This window comes from Lutra lutra, chromosome 8 (assembly GCF_902655055.1).
Source record: "Lutra lutra chromosome 8, mLutLut1.2, whole genome shotgun sequence".
NCBI classification, from domain to species: Eukaryota; Metazoa; Chordata; class Mammalia; order Carnivora; family Mustelidae; genus Lutra; species Lutra lutra.
Window position 1 is genome coordinate 65,153,069 of NC_062285.1, and position 27,768 is coordinate 65,180,836.

General features: G+C 42.6%; 2 protein-coding genes across 6 annotated transcripts in view; one reads left to right on the forward strand and one right to left on the reverse strand.

Moving 5' to 3' along the window:
- Positions 1-1,060: 1,060 nt before the first annotated feature.
- On the reverse strand, positions 1,061-27,314 carry LOC125106927 (translation initiation factor IF-2-like). Its single transcript, XM_047741507.1, has 4 exons — positions 27,180-27,314; positions 1,842-2,416; positions 1,394-1,541; positions 1,061-1,183 (listed from the first exon to the last, which is right to left on the reverse strand). Exons 1-4 carry the CDS (start codon positions 27,282-27,284, stop codon positions 1,061-1,063), a joined length of 951 nt encoding a protein of 316 aa, XP_047597463.1. The 5' UTR covers positions 27,285-27,314.
- Positions 2,288-27,768, forward strand: part of PRICKLE1 (prickle planar cell polarity protein 1) — a 111,194-nt gene continuing 85,713 nt past the window's right edge. Inside the window, exon 1 of one of the 5 annotated variants that reach the window (XM_047741904.1) lies at positions 2,288-2,416. The gene's annotated coding sequence lies outside the window, so the exon portion shown is untranslated. Of the gene's footprint in view, positions 2,417-27,218; positions 27,348-27,768 lie in introns of those variants that run through there. The other 4 variants (XM_047741905.1, XM_047741910.1, XM_047741908.1 and 1 more) reach the window with 4 other exon arrangements.

Genomic DNA, 27,768 nt, shown 5'->3' on the forward strand with positions numbered 1-27,768 from the left:
TCACGTTGTCAATCTTCTTGGGCAGTTCTGGAGGTTAGGTAGAAGCTAAAAGTTTATAGCTTCATAGAAGCATTTGTAACCATGGCAAGATAAACAGACAATACTTAAAAGGCTAACTCCAGGGGCGCCTGGGTGGCTCAATGGGTTAAAGCCTCTGCCTTCGGCTCAGGTCATGATCCCAGGGTCCTGGGATCAAGCCCCACATTGGGCTCTCTGCTCAGCGGGGAGACTGCTTCCCTCTCTCTCTCTGCCTGCCTCTCTGCCTGCTTCGCTGCCTGCTTGTGATCTCTGTCAAATAAATAAAATCTTAAAAAAAAAAAAAAAGGCTAACTCCAATAAAATGCTGAGGAGCTGGACAGCCTAGGTTGTGTTCCCTCAGATTCCCATCAGTGACAAACACCAAAAGCAAGTGGAGTTATTTCAAAATCCACAGCCTTGTTTCCTGAGTGATCTGTGCCCAGAGATCAGAAACCCAGCCTGTGTATCTAGAAGGGAGAGAGTTTCTGTAGTGCCAGAGATGTGAGTCAGACTTGGAATTACAGGGCACAGGGCCAAGGTGAAACATTTCCCTAGATTTGCTCTGTTTCCTCCTCCCTTTGCCTTTAGATGTTATTTCCTTACGTCCTCTTTTTTTTTTTTTTTAAAGATTTTATTTATTTATTTGATAGACAGAGATCACAAGTAGTCAGAGAGGCAGGCAGAGAGAGAGAAGGGGAAGCAGACTCCCCGCTGAACAGAGACCCTGATGCAGGGCTCCATCCAAGGACCCTGGGATCATGACCTGAGCCGAAGGCAGAGGCTTTAACCCACTGAGCCACCCAGGCGCCCCTACGTCCTCTTTTTTGACTCTATTTTTTGCTGAGTATTTTCCTTGCTTCACTTCCAATGAAAATTGAAGAAACTCTGAAAAATTCTAAGATGGGCAATTTTGACTTTTTTTTTTTTAAAGGAATAAAAAAATGGTTCTTAGAACACACATGCACACACACACACTCACACACACTCTCCTTTCCTGGAGGATGATATAGTATCCTAGAGGGTTGTGAAAGCTGTCGACAGATCAGGGAAGCTCCAGCTTCACAGAGACACCTGTCGTGTTGGGGTTAGCAGCTGCCGTCGGGTCTGCCCTCTGTGTCCCGGAGGAAATTGTACCCACACGGTGTGTGCCTTCACTGATCTGGAACTGGAAATGGCGAGAGGTTCTAAGGCAACACGAATATCACGGCACAACTTCCAAACAGGCCGAGTCCCAGTTCATCCTGGGAGAACGTGCCTGAGAGCCCAACCCTGGGAATCGGGCAGAGAGAAAACCTGGAGAGTCTCTGGCCAGCGAAAAACGATCGTCGCGATCAAATTAATAGTGTGAAAACGACTTTAAGTAAGCCATGCTAACTTGGGTCAGGCTCTGGACATCGAGGGTGGGCTGAGGTTCTCCAACGCACTCCCCACACTTGGAGGTTTTCTTGGAGATGCTGGGACCGTCGAGGAGGGTACGGGAAGGAACTAGACGCTGACTCTCCTCCAGGCGGAGACAGCCCAGCCTGTAGGATTACATGAGATAGGACAGAGTCCAAGTGGGTCCCCAGCCGGGCGAGGCGCGCAGGAAGGAATCGAAGAGTTTAATTAACTACCCTCTTCCCCAGCACACACACACCAAGTGAAAAGAGACCCAAATAGGCGATCCCCAAACCGTTTGATCGGAGGAAATTGGGTTTGTCTCCCCCCCTGCCCTTCACCCTTCCTGTCTTTCAATCTATCAGGATTGTTGGTTTAAAAAAAAGGGGGAGGGAGCAAAAAATAGGGGGCGGGGAAGAGGAGACGACCGAGCCGCTCTTGAGAACCCGGGCTGCGCCTGGGTGAACTTCGTCTTGCAGATAACCCGCCCCTCGCTCGGCTCCGCGAGCTGCTCCGCCAGCTGCTCCGGCCCAGCTCGCCACCCGCCCGCACGCCCTGCCTCGCCGCCCCGCGCCCGCGTGCCCGCCGGAGCCCGGCGGGGACCTGGCCGCTCGGGGCCGAGCCGGGGTGCGCGTGGGCGCGCGCGCCGAGCGGCCTGGATCCCGCGGCGGCGTCCGCGCTCCGCGTTTTCGCTCCCGCCGGGCCCTGGAGGCGAGGGCGGGGTGCGCGGCGGCGCCGCGGAGCGGGGTTCGGGAATCCGAGCGCACTCCGCCTGCAGCCCGCCGTGAGCGCCGCCTCCCGCGGCCGCCGCCGCCCGACAGCGCGCTCCGGAACATGCCAGCCTCGCGCCGCCTGCGCTGACTTCCTCGAGGGGCGCCGCGGTCCGCACGGCGACTGGCCGGGCTCTCGATGCTTCGCTCGCTGCCCGCCCTCGCCCACCCCTGACGCGGCGGACCGCAGCTCCGCAGATCTGCCGCGGTGCGGAGGACCGTCCAGCCGACTTCTCGCTCCCTCGCGCGGGGTGAGTGGCAGCCCGGCTCCGGCCGGCTCTGCAGAGGGGCTGCGGCGCGGCAGTGGGGGGCGAGCGCCGCAGGGGAAGGGCCGGGCACCTAGGGTGTCGCTGCGGGGGGCCTGTGACACCCAGACTGGGCGGGCAGAGCAGAAAATAAGGGAGAAGGGCAGAATCGGTTTGTTGGGCTGTGTAGACACTGAAAGCGGATACGGAGCTGCAACACCAAGAGGGCTTCAGATAGGCTGCCCGCATGGCTCCTCTTTGCTGCATCACAACCAACTCTTCCCTTGATTCTCTTCTGCGTGGAACCCCGTTCGGTGGCCCCAGAGCTGGGGCGATGAGGGACGCAGGGAGGCGAGGGTGCGTTGGCATGTGTCCGCCGCTTAGGATCGCCTGTCACCTACTGGCGTCCGGAGGCAGGGTGCTCTGGAATGCTCTGCGGAAAGGGCCGGCTGCTTTTTGGCAGGGGTGCATTAGCTCCCCCGCCCCCTCCCGCCCCGACAAAGGTGTTTTCTGCATGTAGCACGTATGTGGAAAAGAATGGGAGCGTCTTCCTCCCTTTAGGCAGAAAAAGTTGGAGAAACTGGGCATGGTAATAATTAGTAGGACCGGGACTCAGGATGCAGCAGAAAGCTGTTAAATTTTCATTGCCCTCTAAGAAAAACAAACGACATCGCCAGTGACGCTCGGCAGTGTCATATTATTTCGGGGACTTTGGAAAAATTGCCCACAGATTGTCTTCAGCAGGCTGAAGACTGAGGCAGGGGTGGGGGAGGATGGCTGGCAGCACACTGAGTGGCGGCTTGCCTAAGGAGGATTCGGAATCACAACCCAAACATATTTGGTTGCTGCTTTTAGAAAGAGTATGGGAGACAGATCTGGGCCATGAACAAGGTGAAGAATACACCCGGGAACCTGCCGGAAGGGGATCGTGCTCAGAGGAGTTCAGATCTATTTGTGCTATAAAGAGCAGGCATGTATCTATGACTTTTAGGATGGATTTTATGAAGGACAGTTTCTACTCGACCAAATTGTATGTGAGCACGCCTTGCCGTTGTGTGTACCTCCTCCTCTTAACCAGTACTTCAGAAGGCTGTGCCTGCAGCAGCTGGCGTTATGTAATTGAAGTGATTCACCATCAGATATTTTTTTAACGTTCTTTCGAAGGAAAGGGAACTTCTCTCTGCCCCTTCAGACAGGCCCAAGGTGTAGACCGGCAAGGGTTGCTGAATGTTTGCCCCCGTCCGGCTCCAGATGTGTGAGCTCAGCTGTTGCCTGTCACTTAGGTGACAACTGGCCTTTTCCCACTAAGCCTTTGCTGTCTCCATTCTCCTCAGTGAAGTGTCAGTGTTCCGCCGCCTTCTATTATCAAGAGTGGACTGCAGCCCCTTGGGAGGCGGCGGTCTTATTTGACCATCCTCAACAATCTGCGTTTTCAGACTCTAGGAAGGAGGGGGAAAATCCCATGACAGAAAGATAGATACATTTTGAATTGAGCACCAACTTAATCCACAGATTCTGCTTTAATCAAGACAGCTCTGGAAGGATGACGCAATATTTGTGAAGCCTTTTTCCCTGGAACAATATTTACTCCCACCAAGGGATTTTAAACTTAAACAGCAGCCATTTATCTTGCTGTCTGGTGGGGCCGGGTTCAGTTTGCCTCCAATGTGGTTCTAGCCTAGGTGGCTGGGTTTGGCCTGGGACAGGAATCTGTCATTGTAGCCCAGCTGGAGCTTGAAGAAAGCAAAATACAGCACCTGCTGGTACCAGAGGGTTTCTAAATGCCGTCAACTGGCAAGTCAGGAAACACAGAAGGAGATATTTTACAAGCCCTACCAGAAATGTTTATACAAAGGATTTAAAGGTTAACAATGCATGTGCTCCACATATTAAAACTAAAGGTTCTAGAAATAAATGGACATTACCCACAATTAAGAGTCACCTCACTTGCTGAAGAACTCAAAAATCTGTTTTAATAAGTCATGGCTAACAATACTGACTCATTCTTGTAAATAAACCTAGGAAAGAAGGAAGGAAGGATGGAAGGAAGGAAGGGAGGGAAGGAAGGAGGGAGGAAGAGAAGAAGGAGGGGAAATGGGGAGGAGGAGGAGGGAAGGGGGAAAAACTGGATGGTGCACAGAGGGTAGTCATGTTGATGTGAGCAAATAGGTTTGGGAAATTCATTTTTCCATCCTTAATGTGGTACTTAGTGTTGATTTTTCACTGAGTGACCCTCTTGGTTTACAGGTTTTCTCAAAAGAAGAGTGATATATTTCACTAAAATGACAGATTCAATCAGTTCTGCTAGCAATACCAATGAAACCTAAAAAGTTTATCATGTTTTAATAAGTTCCATGGAACCACCATTTGTCTCTATAATAAAGGGGATTGCAGTGAGTCAGCTTTGGTCATGCAAATAAAATCTGGTATCATCTGGGAAGAAAAAAAAAACTATGGGGTTAATAGCTAACTATTAAGTTTAGAGTCAGATGTGGATAAAAGTATGGTTGCTACTAATATCCTCTCCTATGATGGCTCTGAAAAGACACAAAAGAAAAGAAAAAAGGTTAAAATTTGAGGTTTCTCTAATGAAGGATTTTTAAAAGTAAGCTGAAATCTGTTTTAAAAAGTCATATTGTATGATAATTTTTCTAAAAAGTTTTATAATTACTTGAAAGCAAAACACAAAAGTTGAATATTAGGAGTGAGTGTTCATAATACTCATGAAATGAAATAAGAATCTTTAAAAATTACTTTCTAGGGGCGCCTGGGTGGCTCAGTGGGTTGAGCCGCTGCCTTCGGCTCAGGTCATGATCCCAGGTCCTGGGTTCGAGCCCCACATCGGGCTTTCTGCTCAGCAGGGGGCCTGCTTCCTCCTCTCTCTCTCTGCCTGCCTCTCTGCCTACTTGTGATTTCTCACTGTCAAATAAATAAATAAAATCTTAAAAAAAAAATAAAAAAAAATAAAAATTACTTTCTAGTCATTAAGTAACTTTTAATGGCCTATCTCTATAGTTTGTGTTTTCCAATATTATGGGGAAATGATTTTCAGGGAAAAAATATCATAACCAGTATTCTAGTTGATTGCAGTTAATTTCCTGGTTAAAGTAGTTCATAAAAGGGAATTTTTCTTCTTAAAGAAGGGAAGTAATTTAAAAAGTCAAAGTGATTCTCATCTGTGCATAAAAATGTTAAAGATGCCACTGGACCAGGATAGGTTCTGTCTTCTTGGAAAAGTAGTTCTCTTTTTTTCTCCTCATTTTATATTAAATAATATCAGTTGTTTAACTCTTAGAAGTGTGAGAATATTCAGTTTGCTTAAATCCCCATGTAATTATTCCCTAATAAAGAGGAGTTAGGGAAGTGAATGAATTGCATTTCTTGGTTGGTTGGTTGGTTGGTTGGTGTTTTAAGGGACCATTAGTGCTTTTTCTTCTGGTCACAGAATAAAGTGCTTCCATATTGTGCGCTAATATCTTTGGAAGGCTGGTGTGAGAGCAAACACGTTGGGAGAAGAAAGTACAATAATTGGGGTGCCAAGTCCTACGTTGTTGCAGTTCCTCGAAACCTCAGGCAGCTTATGGGAGCCAGCGCTCCAGAATAGAGTGCCAGGGACAGAGATGGCACCAGGGAACCACAGCAGCACTCACCTCCCCCACCCCTTACTTCTGGACTTCCCCATCTCGCATACATGCAAGTGCACCTCCTCAGCTCCCCCAGTAACTGAGGTCCAGGAGGAATACACATGTGTCGGTGAAGGACCCTTGGGGGCCAGGGAAGAGGTCTGGCCTCAGAGTGCTTGGGGGATCCAGTGAAGCCTGGCCTTCCCTCATTCCCCTCTCTCCTGAAGCAGGGATGGTGGTAGGAGACCCACTTTGCAAGTTGGAGCACACTGATGTCATGACACTTCTGGCGCGGAGATATGAAGAAGAATCAGATCACTTTCCAGTGTGCCAGAATGACATGATTTTTCCAAGAGCCAGTCCTGAGCCAAGGGTCCACTGGCACTATTTCCAGTTACTGAGAGGGGATCAAAACCTCTCAAAGAAAATGTAATAATTCTTCTTGTGTCTCTGTTTTGTTTGCTTGTTTAGACTGAACTCTAAATGCGTTTTGGTCCCTTTTGAAGGGACCTCTGTAGGAACAAGAATGAGTGCCCAGCCTGAACTGATTAGAGCTTTCCACCTTCATTTCCCTAGAAAAAGAGATTTTCAATTTAAAATACAAATAAAAATGTCAGCAAAGCAGATGCCAATGTAAACATTTTAAAAACTTAAAGCTGTAAACTAGCAGGCAGCATCATTTATCTTTACTTAACTCCCCCCCCACCCCCTGCGCCCCCAACGCTGTCCATAAGTTTGGCCCTAAGTGATCCCACTGACCAGTTAAACTACAGTTGCATTTTTCACTGGTGGATTTGGGGTAAACTCTTGGGAGAGATGCCTTTCATTTCTAGTGGATTGCACTTCAGGAAGAAAAAAAAAAGTTAAGGCTCTGTTATTTCAGTTGTTTGAGTACTGAAGTCATATACTCCTCAGAGTTTTGTCCCGATTGCTGATTTATAGCACCCACCAGCTTTTGCTTTGTGTATGCTTCTCTGTTTCCTTCTCTCCTCACTGGGTTTCTGGAAAGAAAGATTTGTCAATAATGCAGTGGAAATACTACAGTCAGATGCAGACCCGTAAGTAGACTCCTCAGTGCAGTGAGCTCTCACTCAGCTGCCCTTCTTTTATCTGAGGCACAGATCCCACAGCTCGCAATTATGGTCTTTGACTTTGGTAACAATTCTGTTTGAAATGTTTCCAATTACACACAATATTGGCGGCATGTAGCAGCTGCATGCCAAAAAGCATTTCGAAGCATGTTCCAAGAATCAGGCTGTGATTGCTTTTAATTTAAATAAAGGCTATTTGGTTTCCTGTGAAGTTTTTTATACTGCCCCCCCCATTTTTGTTGCCTTTTAAAAAAAAGTCTGATGTAAAGTAGACACCACTTACCATGATACAATATTCACCCAGGTTTTCTGGAATGGCCTTTGGATTTGAGCAAGCATAACTGAACTGTTCGTTAAAGGAAATTTTAAAGAAACATCGTATAGTAGTTTGGATCTTCCCAAAGAGTAAGAGGGGGAAAGGTTATCTGATTGCATATTGTAAGTGGCTAACTTTTTCAAGTCCCCACCCCCCCTCACCTCCTTCCTTAGCAATCTGTCATTATAATTCTCTTTTTAGGTCACTGGAGACTATCTGATACATCGTCCTTTCTTCAGATTCTTCTATTTTACTTTTGTGAGCCCATGATCATGTGTTAAAAACACATTAAAGGAGTAGAGAGAGATCAATAAGAATATTCTTTAAAGGGGTCGGGGGAGACCAGCAAATAATTCCACCATTCTGTAGCCACCAAACCCTTGAGCTCGGCCCTTCTGTGGGCTTGAAATTTCTGAACACTGAAACCTTTTAAAAATGGTAGTGATTTAAATCTTTTAATAGCTACCAGGTACACTTGACTTATTAAATCTGAAAATAAGAAAATATACACTCTCAGGACTTAGAGTGAAGGGATTGGTTACAAGACTGGGGAGTTCTGTTTCCAGGCTGGTTTGTTGGCCCATTTGAAACATAACACCTAGAGCTAGAGGGTATCCGGTAACTGAGGTGCTAAGATGGTCCTAATTAAGGTGTTTTCACATAGGCTCTTTCAATCCTGGTAAAAAACATCCTATAGAGTATAGTGCTTCTTTGGGTTGAACAGTAGTTGACTTGCATAAATGCCAACATCTCTTCTGGCATTTTTGGAAATCTTCCATAGTGTAATAAATAGTGCTATATAATCCAAATTTGTAAATGCCATGTTTCACGTAGCCCCTGTAGAGACAGCTGAAATTAACCCAGGCTGCTAGGAATCATTGAGATCGGGGAGGTTAGGTTACTGCCTCAATCCAGGGTACTACCACCAAGGAATGATAGTGCAGGTCTTTGATCCAATGCAGGAGGTGCGAGGGTAGGCTTAGTATAGCAGTGCCCTGGGGAGAAGTGCTCACCAACTGATGCTTAGACTTCTCCTTTATCCTTGCAAACTGTCTTTCAATTAAGCCAACCTTCTTAGAGAAAATTTGCTCAGCTTGAGGTAAAATGAGGTCTGTGTTGCTTTACCAGCTGAGCACCCCAGCCTGCCAGATACTTGCCTCACCCAGGCCCATTGCTATAGTGACAAAGCCCACAGTAACTATGGTTGAAATAGAAAGGCTATTAAAACCCTTTTCTATATTGGCCAGCTCCACCGCCCTAGTTAAAACGCTGTCTTCTGGGGGTGCCTGGGTGGCTCAGTTGGTTGAGCAACTGCCTTCAGCTCAGGTCATGATCCCGGAGTCCTGGGATCGAGTCCCACATCGGGCTCCCAGCTCCATGGGGAGTCTGCTTCTCCCTCTGACCTCCCCTCTCATGCTCTCTCTCTGTCTCTCAAATAAATAAATTAAAAAACAAAACAAAACAAAAAAACGCTGTCTTCTGGGTGCGCAAGCACACGGGCGCACACAAATACAAATGTACACATACCGCTCTTTCAGTCTAAAAATAGTAAACTGCTTTGAACCATGTTACAGTCTCACCAAAAGCATTTGCACTTCTTTTTTCCCCCTTTTATCTCCCTGATAAGCAAATAATATGGTAATCTTCTGAAGACACTCATGACTTGTTAGCTGTAATTGATATTTCCAGCTATGTTATTTACATGCTTGAATAATCTAAGTTCCTTAGTTAGGATCTGGAAAAGAGCTAGATAGTGTGGCATTTTGTTTTGTTTTAAAACATCAGTTCCAAACAATTTAGGGAACTGTTAGATTTTATGTGAGAAGACTGCTTAGTGCTCGAGTGTTGAAATACTTGCTATAATGTGTGTCCAAAAAAAGACAGCGTTTTAAATTCTTCCGTGACTATGTAATTAATAAGTATGTTTGGTGCTTGAAGTGTATGCATGTTACATAATTTTTAGAAAGAGATAAAGTTAGGTCTGAAGTACATTAGAGAATCACAGATGTTTCTTGTAAGAAAATACATATGCTTCAGAGGAATTTTGAACTGCTTTCTGATGCTTAGCTTTGTTCATTGCAAGGATCATATGAATAATTTCATTGAGTTCTTTAGTTCTTATTTACACAAGCCTCAAGAAAGGAGCTGAAGTGATAAATAACTTGCTTCCCTCACCTCGTTCTAAAATGTTTTAGCCTTTTATGTTTTTGTGAATGTGAAGGGAGGGAATAAAATATACAGAGAAGATGTTTGTGTTTAACTAACTTAATCATAGAAGTTCCCTTTGTGGGCCTTCTATAAGCTTAAACAGCTTGCCAGGCTAATAGCCAAAAACATGTCCTTAAGTACTGCCAAACGTGTTAAAAGCAGACCAGGCTTTCTTCATATTGAGGTATTAGAAACCTTTTTTTTTTTTTTTTAACCTTCTGAATTTTAAGGAGTAAGCCAGAAAAATCATTCTCTTCTTCTCTCCCTCCTTACCATGAACACCAAAATTATGATTCATTGCAGTGCTGAAATGAGAAACTGATAAAAATAATGATATTTATTTGAGAAGGTTTTTTTTGTTTTGTTTTGTTTTTAGAGATTTTTATTTATTTATTTGACAGAGAGAGACCCAGCAAGAGAGGAAACACAAGCAGGGAAAGTGGGAGAGGGAGAAGCAGGCTCCCTGCCAAGCAGGGAGCCCCATCCCAGGACCTTGGGATCATCACCTGAGCTAAAGGCAGCCACTTAACCACTGAGCCACCCAGGTGTCCCTCTTTGACGGTGTTTTAAACTAGCTTGACTTGGCTGTTTAAGGAGGAAGCAACAAGGTTACTGTGGTGGTGTGATGGGTTTTTTTGTTAAATATGTATGTGTTGGGGCGCCTGGGTGGCTCAGTGGGTTCAGCCTCTGCCTTCGGCTCAGGTCATGATCCCAGGGTCCTGGGATCGAGCCCCGTGTCGGGCTCTCTGCTCAGCAGGGAGCCTGCTTCCCTTCCTCTCTCTCTGCCTGCCTCTCTGCCTACTTGTGATCTCTGTCAAATAAATAAATAAAATCTTTAAAAAAAAAAATTATGGGGGCACCTGGGTGGCTCAGTGGGTTAAGCCGCTGCCTTCGGCTCAGGTCATGATCTCAGGGTCCTGGGATCGAGTCCCACGTTGGGCTCTCTGCTCAGCAGGGAGCCTGCTTCCCTTCCTCTCTCTCTGCCTGCCTCTCTGCCTACTTGTGATCTCTCTCTGTCAAATAAATAAAATCTTTAAAAAAAAAATTATGTTTGTGTTGCCCATAGACACTGGCTTTTTACTTTGGTTCAGTAACTTTTAGAAAGTGTTGGTCAGTTTTATCCTGCTTCTTCTTGAGCAGAGCTTCAAGAGTAGATAGAGGTGATGTGGCATAATACTGCAGAAAAAGACAGTTTTTCTGTAGTCTTTTTCTGAAAATCAGAAAAATTGGGCTACAGTATAGCTGTGTGATTTTGGTTGAGCCTCTCAACCTCTCTGGGCCTCAATTTCCTCACATATAAGTGAGGGAATTAGGTGAGATCAGTATATATTAAGCAAAGGTTTGAATCCTAAATACCTATGGGGCTTTTTCAAAATACAACAACAAGAGATTTTCAGGCAATGGCTTTTGGGTGGGGTCTTTTACATTTAGCTTGGAAAACCTTCTTTGGTAATCCGAAGCACAGCTGTGCTTAAGAGCCACTAAATTAGATGATCTCTGAGATTTCCTTCTGATTCTAAAATGTTATGCTTCTAATCCTATGAGGCTAAACTACTTTCTTTCCTTCTTTCTTTTCTTCCTCCTTCCTTTCTGCACCTCCATGTTTATTCCTAACGTTGCTGTCCAAAATTTATACATATCATTCTAACCCACTTCCAGGAATATCTGTGTTCCACTCTTGTAAATAGATGGTAATTAGTGTGAGGGAGGGACCACGTTTGTTCACCATTGTGTACCCAGTGCCTAACACAGTACCTGGCCCATGGTAGATGCTCCACAGATATAGAGAGCTCAAGAAGTCAGGAGACTTCTTGAAAATGTAGTATTTTGTTTTCAAATAATATGCCCAATATGCTTTCATCAACCTTTTGGATACCTTTCCAAATTTAACACAGTGGATATAATTGTTCATCTGGAAAGCAGCATAATGAATACATATTTCCCCTATTTGTCCAGACTTTGGGGATACTCCATAATGTATTGATTGCTTATTTGTGTGTGTGTGTGTGTGTTTTGGTCCAGATTAACAACTGATTTCATTGCTTTAAATTCAGAAGTACAGAAGTAACAAGTGTCGGTGAGGATGTGGGGAAAAAGGAACTTTTGTGCATTCTTTTTTTTTTAAAGTTTTTATTTATTTATTTGACAGAGAGATCACAAGCAGGCAGAGAGGCAGGCAGAGAGAGAGGAGGAAGCAGGCTCCCTGCTGAGCAGAGAGCCCGATGCGGGGCTTGATCCCAGGACTCCGAGATCATGACCTGAGCCGAAGGCAGCGGTTTAACCCACTGAGCCACCCAGGCGCCCCAAATGTGCATTCTTGGTGGGAGTGTAAGTTGGTACAGCTGCTGTGGAAAACAGTAGAAGAGTCCTAAAATAAAAAATTACAAATAGAAATGCCATATGATCCAGTAATTCCCCTCCTGGGTATTTATTTACCCAAAGAAAATGAAAACACAGATTCAAAAAGATGTATGTGTACACTCCTGTGTTGATTGCAGCATTATTTACAATAGCCAAGATATGGAAGCAACCTTAGTGTCTATCAATAGGTGAGTGGATAAGGAAGATGTGTGTGTGTGTGTGTGTGTGTGTGTGTGTTTAAAAATGTGTAATATAGGGGCACCTGGGTGGCTCAGTGGGTTCAGCCTCTGCCTTCAGCTCAGGTCATGATCCCAGGGTCCTGGGATCGAACCCCGAGTCGGGCTCTCTGCTCAGCAGGGAGCCTGCTTCCCTTCCTCTCTCTCTGCCTGCCTCTCTGCCTACTTGTGATCTCTGTCTGTCAAATAAATAAATAAAATCTTTAAAAAAAAAAAATTATGGGGGCACCTGGGTGGCTCAGTGGGTTAAGCCGCTGCCTTCGGCTCAGGTCATGATCTCAGGGTCCTGGGATCGAGTCCCACGTCGGGCTCTCTGCTCAGCAGGGAGCCTGCTTCCCTTCCTCTCTGCCTGCCTCTCTGCCTACTTGTGATCTCTGTCTGTCAAATAAATAAATAAAATCTTTAAAAAAAACGTGTAATATAAATAATGGAATATCACTGAGCCATAGAAAAGGATGAAAGTGTACCATTTATGACAACATGATTGGACCTAGAGGGTATTTAAGCAAAATTAATCAGGCTGAGAAAGACAAATATCATATGATTTCATTCATATATGGAATCTAGAAAAACAAATGAATGAATAAACAAAAAGCAGAATCAGATAAATAGAACAAACTGATGATTGTAAAAAGTGGGTGACGGGGAATGGGAGATGACAGACTTCCAGCTCTGGAATGAATAAGTCACAGGAATCAAAGGCGCGGCCTAGGGAACAGAGTCAGTGATACCCTCGTAGAACTGTATGGGGACAGATGGTAGCTACACTCGTGGGGAGCACAGCAAAACATATAGAGAAGTTGAAGGACTAAGTTGTACACCTGAAACTAATGTAACATTGTGTGTCAGCTATTCCAGATTCACAACACAATTTAATCAAAAAATAGTAAGGGGGAAATAAAATAAATTCAGAGGTACTTCTGAAAAGGTATCTGGAGGTTGGAAAAAAAAGAGCATATTATTTAAAAGTGTAATTCACTTTCTGTTAAAAAACAGTTTGTCTTATGAAAGACATAGTTGTTTTCCATGTGGCCTTATGTTTGGGTGCGTGTATGTGTTGAATGAATGAATAAATGTCTAGTTTTCTGTGGTTATCTTAATATGGGTCAGTTTAAGAAATACAACCCAACCATTACACCATAAAGGTTTCAGAGCTTCTCTGACAAATTCACAACTTCATTACAATTTTAAGTCTTATTTCTAAATATTTTTAATTACAAAGGTTAAAATTAAATAGAGGGCAGCTGGGTGGTTCAGTGGGTTAAGCTTCTGCCTTCTGATCTCAGGGTCCTGGGATTGAGCCCGGTGTCTGGCTCTCTGCTCATCAGGGAGCCTGCTTCCCCCCTCTCTCAGCCTGCCTCTCCACCTACTTGTGATCGCTCTCTCTGTCAAATAAATGAATAAATAAATCTTTAAAAAAATGTTTTTAATAGATTCTTATCAAGACAGATTTCTTAATAAAGTTTATGTCTGATTAAGCCCTTTGTCCTTTTTAACAAAACAGAAATGCCAATTTCCATTTTTTTGATTAGTGAAGTAAGCTAGCTAATTATAACTTTTTTATGGCCAACAGTTATTTTGATCTTTTTATAGACATGATTCCATATCACATTTTTCATAACAGAGGAAGTGCTTTAAAGATGTCGAGATCCATGGGGCGCCTGGGCGGCTCAGTGGGTTAAAGCCTTTGCCTTTGGCTCAGGTCATGATCCCAGGGTCCTGGGATCGAGCCCTGCATCAAGCCCTGCATCGGGCTCTCTGCTCAGCAGGGAGCCTGCTTCCTCCTCTCTCTCTGCCTGTTTCTCTGCCTACTTGTGATCTCCATCTGTCAAATAAATAAAATCTTAAAAAAAAAAAAAAGCTGTCGAGATCCATACTATACAGAGGTTCTTGTCCAAACTGTATAATATTTTTTATTATAGAGAATATAAATTAGAGAGTCTCAATGAAGTGTGATAAGCACACTCTCAGTTTTTCTCAAATAACTGTGATGCCTCTGAAAGTTTTATTATCAAGCATTGAAAATACAATAAGAATAATTGATAATAAATAATAAAAGTTAGTAATTTTTGGTTGTGTAGTTTTATAAAAGTTGATCAAAAGAGTTTATTGTCCATTTTGTTTCTTTGCTTTTTCTTTTTTCAGTCTTTGAAAATTTGGATTATTTCCTATCATTATCCATTACTACCATTACTGTAGAACATAGAGTAAATGAAAAGAACTTAAATCAGTCAGTATCACTACTGGCTGTTTCTATATAGCACAAACAAAATAAGAAATTTATACTTACCTATTACTTGATATTTTTTGTTGTTAGATGTTGCTTTTCTTGTGGGTGGGGTTTTCCTCTGTTTTATTTTTAATTAAAATGGGAGGACTTTAAAAACTCACCTTTTTTTTTTTTTAAGATTTTATTTTTTTAATTGACAGAGAGAGAGTGCACAAGTAAGCAGAGCTGCAGGCAGAGGGAAAGAGTGAAGCGGGCTCCCTGCCGATGCCAGGCTTGATCCCAGGACCCTGGAATCATGACCTGAGCTGAAGGCAGCCGTTTAACCAACTGAGCCACCCAGGCACCTCAAAACTCACCATTTTAAAACCTGACCAGTTTCCTTTGAACTTTCACTGTATAGGCATGACCAATAACAAAATCAGCTGCTCCAGCTCATTTTTTCCCACCGTGTGCCCATTGCCAAATCAAATAATCAGGACTCAGAGTGGAAATTTCTACCTGCATTATCTACTTGGGTTGTTTGCACGGTGTAACTGGAAAACTCTTTCTCTTAGTCATTAAGTGAAGAGATACTGTGAGGCATTTTAGTCAGAAAAAAGATTAAGCTGTAGCTAAACAGGGTTTAAGGATCATTGGAGAGAAATTGAGAGCTGGTTCAAAGTATTGTATAAAGCTTTATTATTTGTAGATTTCACTTTCCTGATGTTTCACATCTCCTTGTTTGACTAGACAAGCTAATATAAAAGGACAAGTGTAGGTTTTTCCACGTGGGATCATAGCTCTTTGCATCATTTCAGATCTCTGCTCAAAAGTTATCTGATATCAGGGAAGCCTTCCCTAATCACCGTGTATAAAACAGCAGCACTCTTGCCTGCCCAGCCATCACCCAGCACCTCTGAGACCTCCTCACCCTGCCTTACTTTGCTCCCTAGCACTTAACCACTATCAGACAGAAACTTACTATGGCTGGCTGTTCCATGAAGAAGTCTATGCTGTCCACTGCCTTTTCCTCAGTCTTAGAGGCACATAGAAAAGGTGCTTAATAAATTCCTGCAGAATGAATGACTGCAAAAATACAGGGAGCTAGCTCTGCTTCAAATGGGGAGACCCCCTTCCAATCTAAGAGTGTGGATTGCTGAGCAAGTTAGAGAGCTTTATGCTCGTATTCTCATTCTTATAATGAAATTAGCAAATGGCTACCCTTGTACAGGGTAGGCATTTGTGGACCGTTTTCTTGTTTCTGTTTTTGTTTTTGTTTGGTGGACTGTTTTAATGTTACATATAAAATAAAGACAAATAGAACCCAGTATTCTGTTTTTGTCTGAGTGAAAATTTTCAGAACAAACATTTTTCCTGTGTGTTGTTTGAGTCTGTGTGGGTTTTTTGTTTTGTTTTCTTTTTGCAGCTAAAGTAAAGTTTCTGAGCTGTTTCCCTTCTTATCTGAATAAAGCCAAAGGAACATGATAAGAGTATGAGGAAAAAGGCAGATATACTATAGTATATATATATATATATATATATATATATATATATACTATAAAGTGATCAATGAAGTGTAATCAAATAGCAGACTTTTGCTATATTAATAGAAGATTGAATATTTGCAGCAGGGAAGCTATGTGACCCCTCTTCATAATATATCCATACTACTTAATAACCTTTACCAAAAATAGAGGCACTATCTTCAGACAAATTTGTGGTGTTTCCTTGTATGTTAAAACAAGGGTAGTGGCCCATCTTTCACTCAAGAAATCCTCTGGCTTAAATTGCAGAGGTGAAAAAACTAATCCTTTAAGTGATTTCAACTAGTTTACTTGGAAACCTGGTTGCTTAAAATTATTATTTTAATGTCTCACCTTCCAGGGCTAAATAGGCAGTGAGTCAAGTTTCCTTTTAAGGAGTTGAACCCACTTATTTGTCCAGAAATTATCATACTTTTAACTGGGGGGGTCTTTACTGATAATAAGACTAATACCTCCAACAGACACAAAGCAGTTGTAAATTCATCTCATTTATTTTTGCTGCATCTGTGTGAAGGTTTAACCAAGGTCTTCCCAATTTACTGTTGAAGGAGCTGCTTGCTAGTTCAAGATGTACCTTCCTAAGGAGCTTTGGCTTGGCAGTTCCTAAATAAATGAACGTTTGTAGTTCACTTTTCAGGAAGGAAGGAAGGGGACGGAGGGAGGGAGGGAAGGACAGAGGAAAGGAAGGAAAGAAAGCAAAGAAAAGAAAGGGGGAAATAAGCAAACACTGTGACTGATGTTGTTTTGTGGTCTTGTAAATATTGCTGTTTATTTTCATCATACTCTGAGTATGACCCTGTGTGTGCATAGAGGGGGGAGGAGGGGCAGAGGGAGGGAGATCTTTTTTTTAAAGATTTTATTTATTTATTTGAGACAGAATTATCAGTTGGGGGGGGTAGGCAGAGGGGGAGAGAGAGAGAGAGAAAAGCAGACTCCATGCTGAGCAGGAAGCCTGATGTGGGGCTTGATCCCAGAACCTGGAGATCTGACCTGAGTCAAAGGCAAACGCTTAACCCACTGAGCCACCCAGGCCCCTCTTGGGGGACAGAGAATCTTAAGCGAGCTCCACACTCAGTGTGGAGCCCAGTGGGGTGGGGGCTTGATCTCACAACACGGAGATCATGACCTGAGCCCAAATTAAGAGTCAGTCACTTAACCAACTGAGCCACCCAAGCACCCCTATGTTCATTCTGTATTAAATGCTTTTAGGTAATTATAGCCTCTCCTGCCACTAACTTGCATGTGATCTTGGATAAGTCACTTAATTTTCTGGACTTTTTAGCCACTCTGTGCCTCAGTTTCCTCAATTTATAAAAGGAGGGTCCTAATGAATTTTTAGGCTCAAAATTCCCTAATTCTAAAATACTGGATTTGGAGGCTGTAACTTCAAGGGGAGGATTGATAATAAATTGGAGTGGATACATTTTTTTTTTTAAATCATTAATTATCCCTACCTAAGATCCTGGCTAGAATTATTTTAACAGTTAACTCAAAATTATTCATATTAGCCAGGTGAAACTTGAAAAATAGATTTCCTTATTCACGATTCCGTGTGGCCAGTTCAAAATTCAACAATAGTTATATTTTATTTTATTTTTAAATTTTATTTATTTTTTTTTAAGATTTTATTTATTTTATTTGACAGACAGAGATTACAAATAGGCAGAGAGGCAGGCAGAGAGAGAGAGGAGGAAGCAGGGTCCCTGCCGAACAGAGAGTCTGATGCGGGGCTCGATCCCAGGACCCTGGGATCATGACCTGAGCCGAAGGCAGAGGCTTTAACCCACTGAGCCACCCAGGCACCCCAACAATAGTTAATATTTTAAAGACCTCAGAGAAAGTATACTTCCCTCACCAAAACTCTGATTTAATAGGTTTTATTATAGTTTAATATGAGGAACTTAAAAAATATAGTAATGTTAAGAGCAAATTATTAATCTAGTTCCAACAATGGCATGCTTATGTTCACACTAAAAATTGGAAATGTGAGCACTGTGTTTCTGCATGGAAATGTGGAAAACTTGTAAAGTGGAACTCAAAGTAGCATGTTCCCTTATGTAATCACATTGTGATTTTAACTTTTTTAAACATGTGTGTGTCCATTGACCAAATTGGAATTAATTTAAGGAGGTTTAGAAAGGGTTTACTGGAAAATAAAAAGAGCCTAACATCCATTTTAGTGTCATTCTCATATTTTTTGAAACCATAATAATATTCTTTTCCTCCCCACTCTCCAAATAAAAGCTGGTGAAAATACACGCAGCAAGCGGTGAAACTCTTTCAGTGTTAATCTTAAATACTACATGTTGCTGTGTATCACCTTACCTGCTGGCCTGGGTGTTCCATTTTTATAGCACTGTGATTAATTAACTCGGTCACTTTTAAGCAAATTCTTAGGGCCTTGGATCTCATTCACATTCTAATTAGGCTGAGCCCGCAGTTACAAATGGCCCACCGGGAAGTAGTCTAGCATCTGTATTATATCTGAGAAGATGGAGTTCATGAATTGTTCAGATGGACATGGCAATGAGCCGTGGCACATCTCTTGACAGGTTCGGAAGGGGCTATGAAGGGCTGTTCTAATAGGAAGGACTATCTATATAAATGTGACATTAATTATCACCAGTTTGAATCTGGGTCACTTCAGCCATGACTCCAAGATCAAACGCCATCAGCTGGTAATGAGTGTGTGAAAGAACCATCGTTTAATGACACCTTTGTGGGCCTTCCTAGCAGCCTCTTAGAGGGTGGGCCAGAAATATGCCCTGGTTTGGGAGGCTGGCCCTCCCGGTTGCAGAGAGGTTTTGGGAATAGTTCACGCTGGTTTCTGCTGTTCTAGCTCCTAAATCGGATGTACAGAACCTTTCCCCTTCTGCCTCTTTCCCTGACTTGTATGTTTGGCTTCCAGGTGACGGTAGCTCTTTTGCATATTGTGTCTTTTTTTTCCCCCTAGTCTCTGAAAGTAAAGAGAAATGGCATTGACAAATACATATTAACCATTTCACATGAACTTTCCCCATTTTTGTTTCAATGTGGGGCATCATTTGCATTTCAGCACACCTCTGTGGACCTCCGTGGACCTCCGTGGACCTCTGCGGTTCGCTGGGCACTGGGTTAGGCTGTGGAAGTACACGCATCCAGTAGGGACGGTTCTCATTGACGGAGCTCGCGGCCGTGTAGGGAAGGAAGGCACTGAAGCTCTTCCCTGTGAAACACGGCGGTAGAGGCAGGAACAGAGAAACATCCTGGGTGTAACAGCAGGACTGAGGCGAGGGCAGAAGTCACGGGTCCTGGGCGGCTTATTTAGGAAGGCTTCAGAAAGGGGGAGATGGCTGAGCTGGATGTTAATGATGGAAGAGGACTGGGCCGTGCCATTCAGATTGGAGGGTGACTCATTCTGGGCAGAAGGAAAAGTGGGGGCAAAGGCAGGAACCACGATACTCCGAGGATTGCGAGTCTTTATATGTGGCCCTAGGATTAATTACGCTCCTGGTCATGCACTTAGTGTCCCCTTTATAGAATCTCAGTCAGAAGTAAGAGATCGATTTGACAGCTTTAATTGGGAATCCCATCTTTCTCCCCTGGGGTTGATTTTGCTTCTGAGTAAGGTGTATTTCCCTGGCCGGCCTACCAGGTAGTTACACCCTGCCTTTCTTTGTTATGTTGGTGCAGTCTACATTTATTTACTCTTCATTTTCACTGCCAGGTTTCCATCTGAGCCTCAAGTGTTTAGACAACATTATATAATGAGCGTTGTACTTTTATGACATTAGCTTTAAGTACTGTAAGACTTTTCCATGAAAGCTAGTGGTTGGGGGTAGGGGGAAGAGCCCCGAATGTCACCAAGTGGCCTCCAGATGTGTTCTCTTGTGTTGGTATCTCTGTTTTGTTTTCGTAAGAACTTTTTTTAAGCTTAAAAAAAGTCTTACCAAGCAGAAAGAGCAGACAATAGACTCATAGGGAATGTACTGTTTTCTTCATTTCCTGATTATTTTCTTGAACTTCTGTTTTAAACATTATGATTCAGCTGGAAAAAAAAAACCCATCACAATCTACTCTACCTTTAAAAGCAAACCATGTATGTTTGTTTTTCAAAGATAAACTCACGTTTTAGGTTGGAAGGTTCCACTCTGTTTCAACATGGGGTTCTTCAATATGGTGACATAAAAATTATGATTAACATCTTTTAGAATTTCTCCCATCTAATTGTTAATCAGTATGTTTTCAGGCAGTCTGGCGTGTGATAAATATTTTGTAGCATATGCAGCTGAACATACCAATTTCAAAGGTCTTTACAAGCTTTAATTAATTTTCACAACAACCAGACGCACTCGGCTTTATTGATGGGAAACCCACAGACAGTGGAGTTAAGAGCATTGCCTGGATTCCTCTAGCAAAGTGGTTTTCAAACTTTTTGTCTGATAGGTGAGCCCTTTTCTCAAACACAAGATAGTCTGAAACTCCAACCGAAAAAGTAGGGAGGTAGAAAAAGGTTTGTTCTAGGACTGCCGAATTTATCAAACTAAGGAAACACCTAAGATGCCTGGCTGATTTGAATTTCAGATAAACAATGAATACTTTTTAGTATAAGTGTGTCCCAAATATTGCATGTCCTTAAAGCCATTATTGGTGGTTTATCTGAAATGTACATTTAAACAGACATTATGTGTTTTACCTGGTAGCTCATAACTTGACACTCCCAGTGCCTCGTCTCCTCCACAGCCGGGGGGGCGGGGGGGGGGTGGTTGTTGGGTCCCCAGTTCCTTGAAGACGGTTTGAAAAAATCTGTACCAGTGCTGAGAGAGAATTAATAATATGTTTTCATTCTCATTCGAAATTTAGAGAATAGTATCACTTTGAAGGCTGTCTTAGGAGCCCCTGGGTGGCTCAGTCAGTTGAGTGCCTGACACTTGATCTTAGCTCAGGTCTTGATCTCAGGGTCCTGAGTTGAAGCCCTGTCTTGGGCTCCACATGGGGCTGTGGATCCGACTTAAAAATAAAGTGAAAGCTATCTTAATTTGGGGGAGAGAGAGAGCAGGCACACTTAAGCAGAGTGGGGTACAGAGGGAGCAGGAGAGAGGGAATCTTAAGCAGACTCTATGCCCAACAAGCCTGGAGCGGTTTGTGGGGCTCCCTCCCAGGACCCTGAGATTGTGACCCGAGCTGAAATGAAGAGTCAGTCGTTTAACCAGCCGAGCCACCCAGGTGCCCCAAAGGAAGGCTATCTTAGAGAATCTCCATGATGATGCCTCTCCTGCAACACATGATGATTGTAAAGATCATTGCCCTTGCTTTGCATTTCTTAGTTTTCTAGAATAAAATAGTTTCCAGTCTTTGGGAGCCATGTCTGTTAAGTCACCTGTTTGTAGACACCAACAATTGAACTGCCAAGTGAGTAAGGAGGCCTGATGATGTCATCAGAATTGCAGGTGGGCCAAATAGAATCAGTGAAGAGAAAAATGGGTGGGAGCTCTTGGGTGTGATTCTACAGCACCCCGGGGAGAGGTGTCTCAAATGGGCTTATCCTTGTCTTTTGGTTGGTGTGTATATTTTGGTGGTCTTGGATTAATGATAGTACCCATTAAAATAATTCAGTCATTTTACTCAAATATTATAGAGCAGCCCTTGGATATCACTTTTCTTTCTCAAGCTGACTGCCCCACAGAATATTATTTTTTCAACTATTATAGTTCTCAGTGTAAGTGAGTACTGTCTGATTAGTGATCAGAAACCACTGACTTCGTTTAGGGCGGAGTAGCCCTCCGCTGCCCCAGCGACTCCCTGGAGGGTCCACTCCCTGGGTCTGTGGGACTTGGGTGCCTTGGCTGTGATGCCCTGCACGGGTGTCCTCTTGACTCCAGGTATATGTTTTGTATTTGCAAAATGTTACTAGTGGTCAGATTAAGAATGAGTATGGTTTTTTCTTTGTCCCATTTTCAACTTTTCCAAAATTGGTGCTGTGTTACTTTTAAAGATAAGAAAAATAAGTGTTAGTGATATAACTTAACATTTCTCAAAGAAAAAAAGCCCATAAACAGTGATTCTATGTCTAAATGTTCCAAAGTAGAGATGAAGATGATCGGGTTTATAGAAAAAAAAATTTTTTTTTTTAAAGATTTTATTTATTTATTTGACAGAGATCACAAGTAGGCAGAGAGGCAGGCAGAGAGAGAGGAAGGGAAGCAGGCTTCTTGCTGAGCAGCGAGCCCGATGTGGGACTCGATCCCAGGACTCTGGGATCATGACCTGAGCCGAAGGCAGCGGCTTAACCCACTGAGCCACCCAGGCGCCCAATTTTTTAAGCTTTATTTATTTGAGAGAGGGAGAGAGAAAGTGCATGTGAGTGTGGTGGGGGAGGGGCAGAGAGAGAGAGAAACTCAGGCAGAAACCTCACTGAGATGGGAGCCCAACCCAGGGCTCCATTCCAGGACCCCAGGATCATGACCTGAGCTGAAACCAAGAGTCAGACACTCAACTGACGGCACAACTCAGGTGCCCCAATAATTCTTTTTAATTTGCAAATGCTTATATATTTTGAAAGTTAATTGTATTGTAAAATCTACCCATAATTATTTACACTTACAGTTTATCTCTCCTTCATTCATTCAACTAATACTTTTTTTTAAAGATTTTTATTTACTTATTATAGAGAGAGAGAGAGAGAGAGCAAGCGCACAAGCAGAGGGAGCAGCAGGCAGAGGGAGAAACAGGCTCCGTGCTGAGCAAGAAGCCCTATGCGGGACTCAACCCCAGAACCCCGGAATCATGCCCTGAGCCAAAGGCAGACGCTTAACTGATTGAGCCACCCAGGCGTCCCTCAACTAATACTTACTGAAAAAACATACTAATAGACCTAATTCCTATATATCACAAGAAAAGGGGGGTGGTGGAAGGAAGGAAATGGGGTGAAGGTCCAAAGACGCCGTGATTGGCGTCCTTGTTATGTAACTGAGCCAAGCTGGGGAAAACCAGGTAAACCTGAAATAGGGAGAAAAGATGTTTGGCTTCAATTAACAAATGAGCCCTCTGATGCTCAGTGAGGTGAGTGTGACTTCTATGAAACTCTGTGTCACCCTCAGAACACAAAGGCCCAGGCCGCCCAAGTGACTGTTAGATGTTCATATTCTTGTACCATAACCACAAGCTTCCGTCCTGGGAGCTGGATCTGAAAACCCATCCGAATCCCTGCTCATTTCCAAACACAAGGCCAGGGACTGGGAGGTTCACCTGCTTGTCCCCAGCAGTTTCGGACACAGCCTGGATTTGTGTGGCACGGCTCGCCTTCCCTTAGGCTGGTTCTAGGGATTTGTTTTTAATCAACTATATAGCATAAGCTACAGGGACATTTTCTTTTTTCTATTCGCTTCTTTTTTAATTCTCTTGGAGGAAATAGCCTTAATTTTTTTTCTTAGAATACCACTTCATAACATCTCTTAAGCTGGTCTTTCTTTTTTTTTTTTTTTTTTAACTCTGAAACTTACACTGAATTTATAATATGAAAAGCCCAAAAAGCCCAAAATATTTGTCTTTCTTTTCTTTATAATATTAACACATGCAAAAATTTAGCCATTCATTATGTTTACCTCCTTTCACGGTCCAATAGGCTACATTGTTCTCTACATTTCCCCCATGACCAGATGAAGGTGGAATTTAAGAGGCTGTGTGAGGGGGATTTGCATGATAAAGGCTAGGAAATTAAAGGTTTTATACTTGCTAGAACGACCTTTGGGGTCAAGGTTAAATTCACACAAACTACTGCATATTAAATTAAACTGAGTTTTTGTTGATATTAGTATGTAAATGTGAAAATAATCTCCCACTATACAAAATAGTTACTTTAAAATAAAGCTAAATATCTTTTTCTTTTGACTATATGTGTTAAAGTTTATATAATAATTTTCAAGACCTTACTAAGCATGGCATTTTTTATTTGTTAAGATGCACATTTGCATTTGGAAATCCGCTGAAGTGAATATAAAACCCTTAACCTTCCATTTTTCTTATGCATAAACTAGGTGTCTTCTAGAAGAGAAATAGGAGTGCCATTCAGAATTGCCTAATCATAAGTGTGTGACTTGTTGGAATCAGATAAATATCTTGATCAGTTAAGCTGCCAGTGGAATGTTATCGAAAAGTAGTACAGCTTCTTTCATACCTTAGGACTCCTGTGAATTTTATCACAAAGTCATTTCATACCCCATTTGGAAGGCAGCCACTTAAGCGTGGAACATGACAATTGTTTAACAGTGCATAGTAAAAGTTAAATAATTTAAGACTCATGGAAGAGAACTGTATCCAATTGAAACTTCCATGGTAATTCAGGTAGGTGGACATAACCACCCAGGTGTCTTGGAACTATTCCAAGGCTAATGAGCTCACAAGGCTGAAGCCTCCTTTGCTGTGCCTCCCTTGTTAATTTACTTGTCCATTAGCCCAGTGCCCCCTAACATCTTGCTGGGACATTGATTTTACACCGATTCCCCAAGGAATGCCTTGGGTCTCCCAGGGAGTATCTAGTCTATAGCAGGTGTCCCTGCGGGACTCTGATTCAGAATCTGTGCTGCTCAGCTGATGATAGTCTTTCAGCTGTGCTAGTCAGGGCAGAATTTCCAATGCCACGCTGCTCATCTTAAACACAGACCTCTGTGGAGTGATATGTCCCCATTATTGAACCATCTGTTCCAGGGATTACATCAGCACAAAGGGTTAATTTGTCTTGTTTGGGGGGGTGTTTAATTGCATAGGTCAGCAAAAGATGATAAATGACTGCTTTTTAATTTCAAGTCTCTGCCTCACTTTTTCTCTAAGACAGATGAACAGTACAATCAATTTCCTTAATCGGCACAGCTGGTACCATAGAGTGACGCATAGGCTGAAAAAGGTTACTGCTATTGAAAACCCGGGTTGACCAGTCCAGAAAGTAAACTATAGAATATCCTTAAACTGAAAGGCTCCTGCATCCAGCGGGAAGAAAGGAGGCACTAGATGGCAGTGTTAAACTTGAAATGACCTTTCCACTCTTAAATGTATTACCTGAAAGCAGTTGCTTCTCTTTCACATGAACATGGATTTGAACTCTGCTTTATAAAACTTGCAAATCTAAAGTCATTATGAAGTTTAATGTCACCTTGTAGAATTTTGTTTTTGAAATTAAAAACGATAAAGGCTTTTTGCGGAATTGATTTATGGACTGAGTTATTTTAATGCCTGTTTCAACTTCACATTTTAAAACGCTGTCAGAAAGCTTTTTTAGACTTTAACTACTAGGGGAGGGGCGCCCGGGTGGCTCAGGGTTAAGCCTCTGCTTTCGGCATAGGTCGTGGTCTCAGGGTCCTGGGATCAAGACCCCGAATCTCATTGGGCTCCCTGCTCGAGCCTGCTTCCCCCCCTTCTCTGCCTGCCTCTCTGCCTACTTGTGATCTCTCTCTGTGTGTCAAATTAAAAAATAGAATCTTAAAAAATAAAAGCTAGGGGAAAAAAATGATCATTTATTCATAGGGTGGAAAATTATGCAGCTGTTAAAAATGAAAGTACGAAGGTAAAGTTGTATGACCAGATATTCAGGATATATTTAAATGAAAGAAGCAGATGATAAAATAGTGAAGTAGGGTGTGCTCACTCTTTGGGGGGAAAAAGTGAATATTCATCTGTGTTAGTGTTTGTATATCTGGTTGGTCTCTGGAAGATGAAGTTATGGATTTTTTCTTTCTGCTTTCTATTTTTCTACCAAAATCTGTATTTTTTTATGGAGTTCAATGGGGTCCTGAAAATGCACACAATAGAGAAAAATTGCCTTCCTGACCTAAGTTGAACTTCTTGAAGAAACTTAGTGTCACTTCATTTTTTCCCTATATTTGCTACTCCTGTGTGCTTTTTCATGTTGTACATTAATATTTACCTGTGGGATTTTTGTCATTTAAAATAATGCAAGAAATAAAATAATAAAAACAAGTTCCTCATGTGCCAAAGTATAGTAAAAATGCTACTATATATAGTAGTACGTTGTATACAGATATCAAGGATGGTTTATATGTTCAGTTTGTTTTTCTTTAGTTTCCTCTCCAGGTGAGCGCTTACTGGACCCCATTCCATCCACAGTGAGCATTCATTACATACCAAAGATGTACAAGTCACATATTATCAGAAGTTATAAATACTAGGTTGTAAGGATGGAGAAGATGAAGGTTTGCAGGGGTTAAAATGAATTTCTTTTTGTGCTGTTCCTCATCTGCGTGTTTGTGTGTGTACAGTGTGTTCAAAGAGGAAGGCATTCCCTGCCTAAAGATGGTAACCGCCACGCTTCTGACCTGTCTTGGACCTTGATGTCTCTGGGAATTAATGTTCCATTGTAAGATAGAGAAAAGTATGATAAAAAAAAAATAATTGAAATATCTCTATTTATTTTTAAGATTTTATTTATTTTCTTGAGAGAGAGAGAAGGAGAGAAAGCATGAGCAAGGGGAGCAGGAGAGGGAGAAGCAGGCTCCTCACTGAGCAGGGAGCCCTATGATGCAGGGCCCGATCCCAGGACCTCAGGATCATGACCTGAGCTGAAGGCAGATGCTTAACTGACTGAGCCACCCAGGCGCCCCTTGAAATACCCTTCAAATTAACAACAACAATACACCAAAATTTAAATTCCATTTGGGAAATAACCCAGGAACAGTCTGGCAAGACCAAAAATTTCTATACCACATTGTACCCTAACAGTTTTTAGAACGAAAGCCCAAAAAGTATAGCTCTATTCAGAAGGGGTCAGTGTAGACTTTGGTGGGGGGGACATTGGAGACTGTTAAAGAGTATATCTTACCCTTAATAGAATTCCGACACAGAATATGTATTCCATACATATTTTTCTATCAATCAATTTTGTCCGTCGGGAGAAGTTTTAGTGCGCAGTACATCATTTGGATTGATGATCTCTACATACTAAATGTAAAAGACTTTAGAAAAGAGTTTTAGTAAAGTCTAAATCTCCTGAACATTTTGTTGAGGTATATGGTCCCCCATGAGGCCAGTTAGTTCCATGGCAATTACAATCACAGGGTGTTATGTGCAACTGCCAAATCACAGACCTCTGCCTCTGAAACTAAGAACGCACTCTATGCTAACTGATTGAATTTAAAATAAAAAATTTTCAAAGTAATCTTTAAATAGTAATGGTAATCTCTGCTCTCGTATACAGAGTTGGACTAGTATGGAGATTAGCATACCCTTTGGCCAAGATGGCGCGTGAATCCTTCCAACCCGCTCAGCCTCAGTTCTCCATTGCAGTGCTGGACACATAATTCATCTTTTTATATTTTATGTTCCACATCCTGAAATTTGAGGTCCTGAAAGAAAGCAGTTGTACGTTACTTGTGTGTCTGTTTTTAAAATCAAGCCTACACTAGGGCTCAAAAGGTTTTATACTTGAGGAGTAAATAAATGTTTACTGTGAAAAACCCAAGTTTTAAGGACTGTATCAACCCCAGTGAGAAGCACTGTCTAGTTCTTCATGTTTGGGTGCCTGGCTGAAAACAATACAAAATGTTTGCTGAATGGAGAGACAGAAACGGAGAGGGAAGTTCTTAAGGCCAAAGAAAACTTGAGAGTTGAAGACTGCCTTTACACACATTCTTCTTCACTCCTGGTAACAAACTGTGGGTTAGCTATGTAATTTTCTAAAGAAGCAAATTCCAAGTGGTTGAGAGGCTCCCACATAGTTCACTGATGTTAGCATCACACTCGGGTCCAGGCCGTCTCACACAGGTCCACACACCCTGTCCCT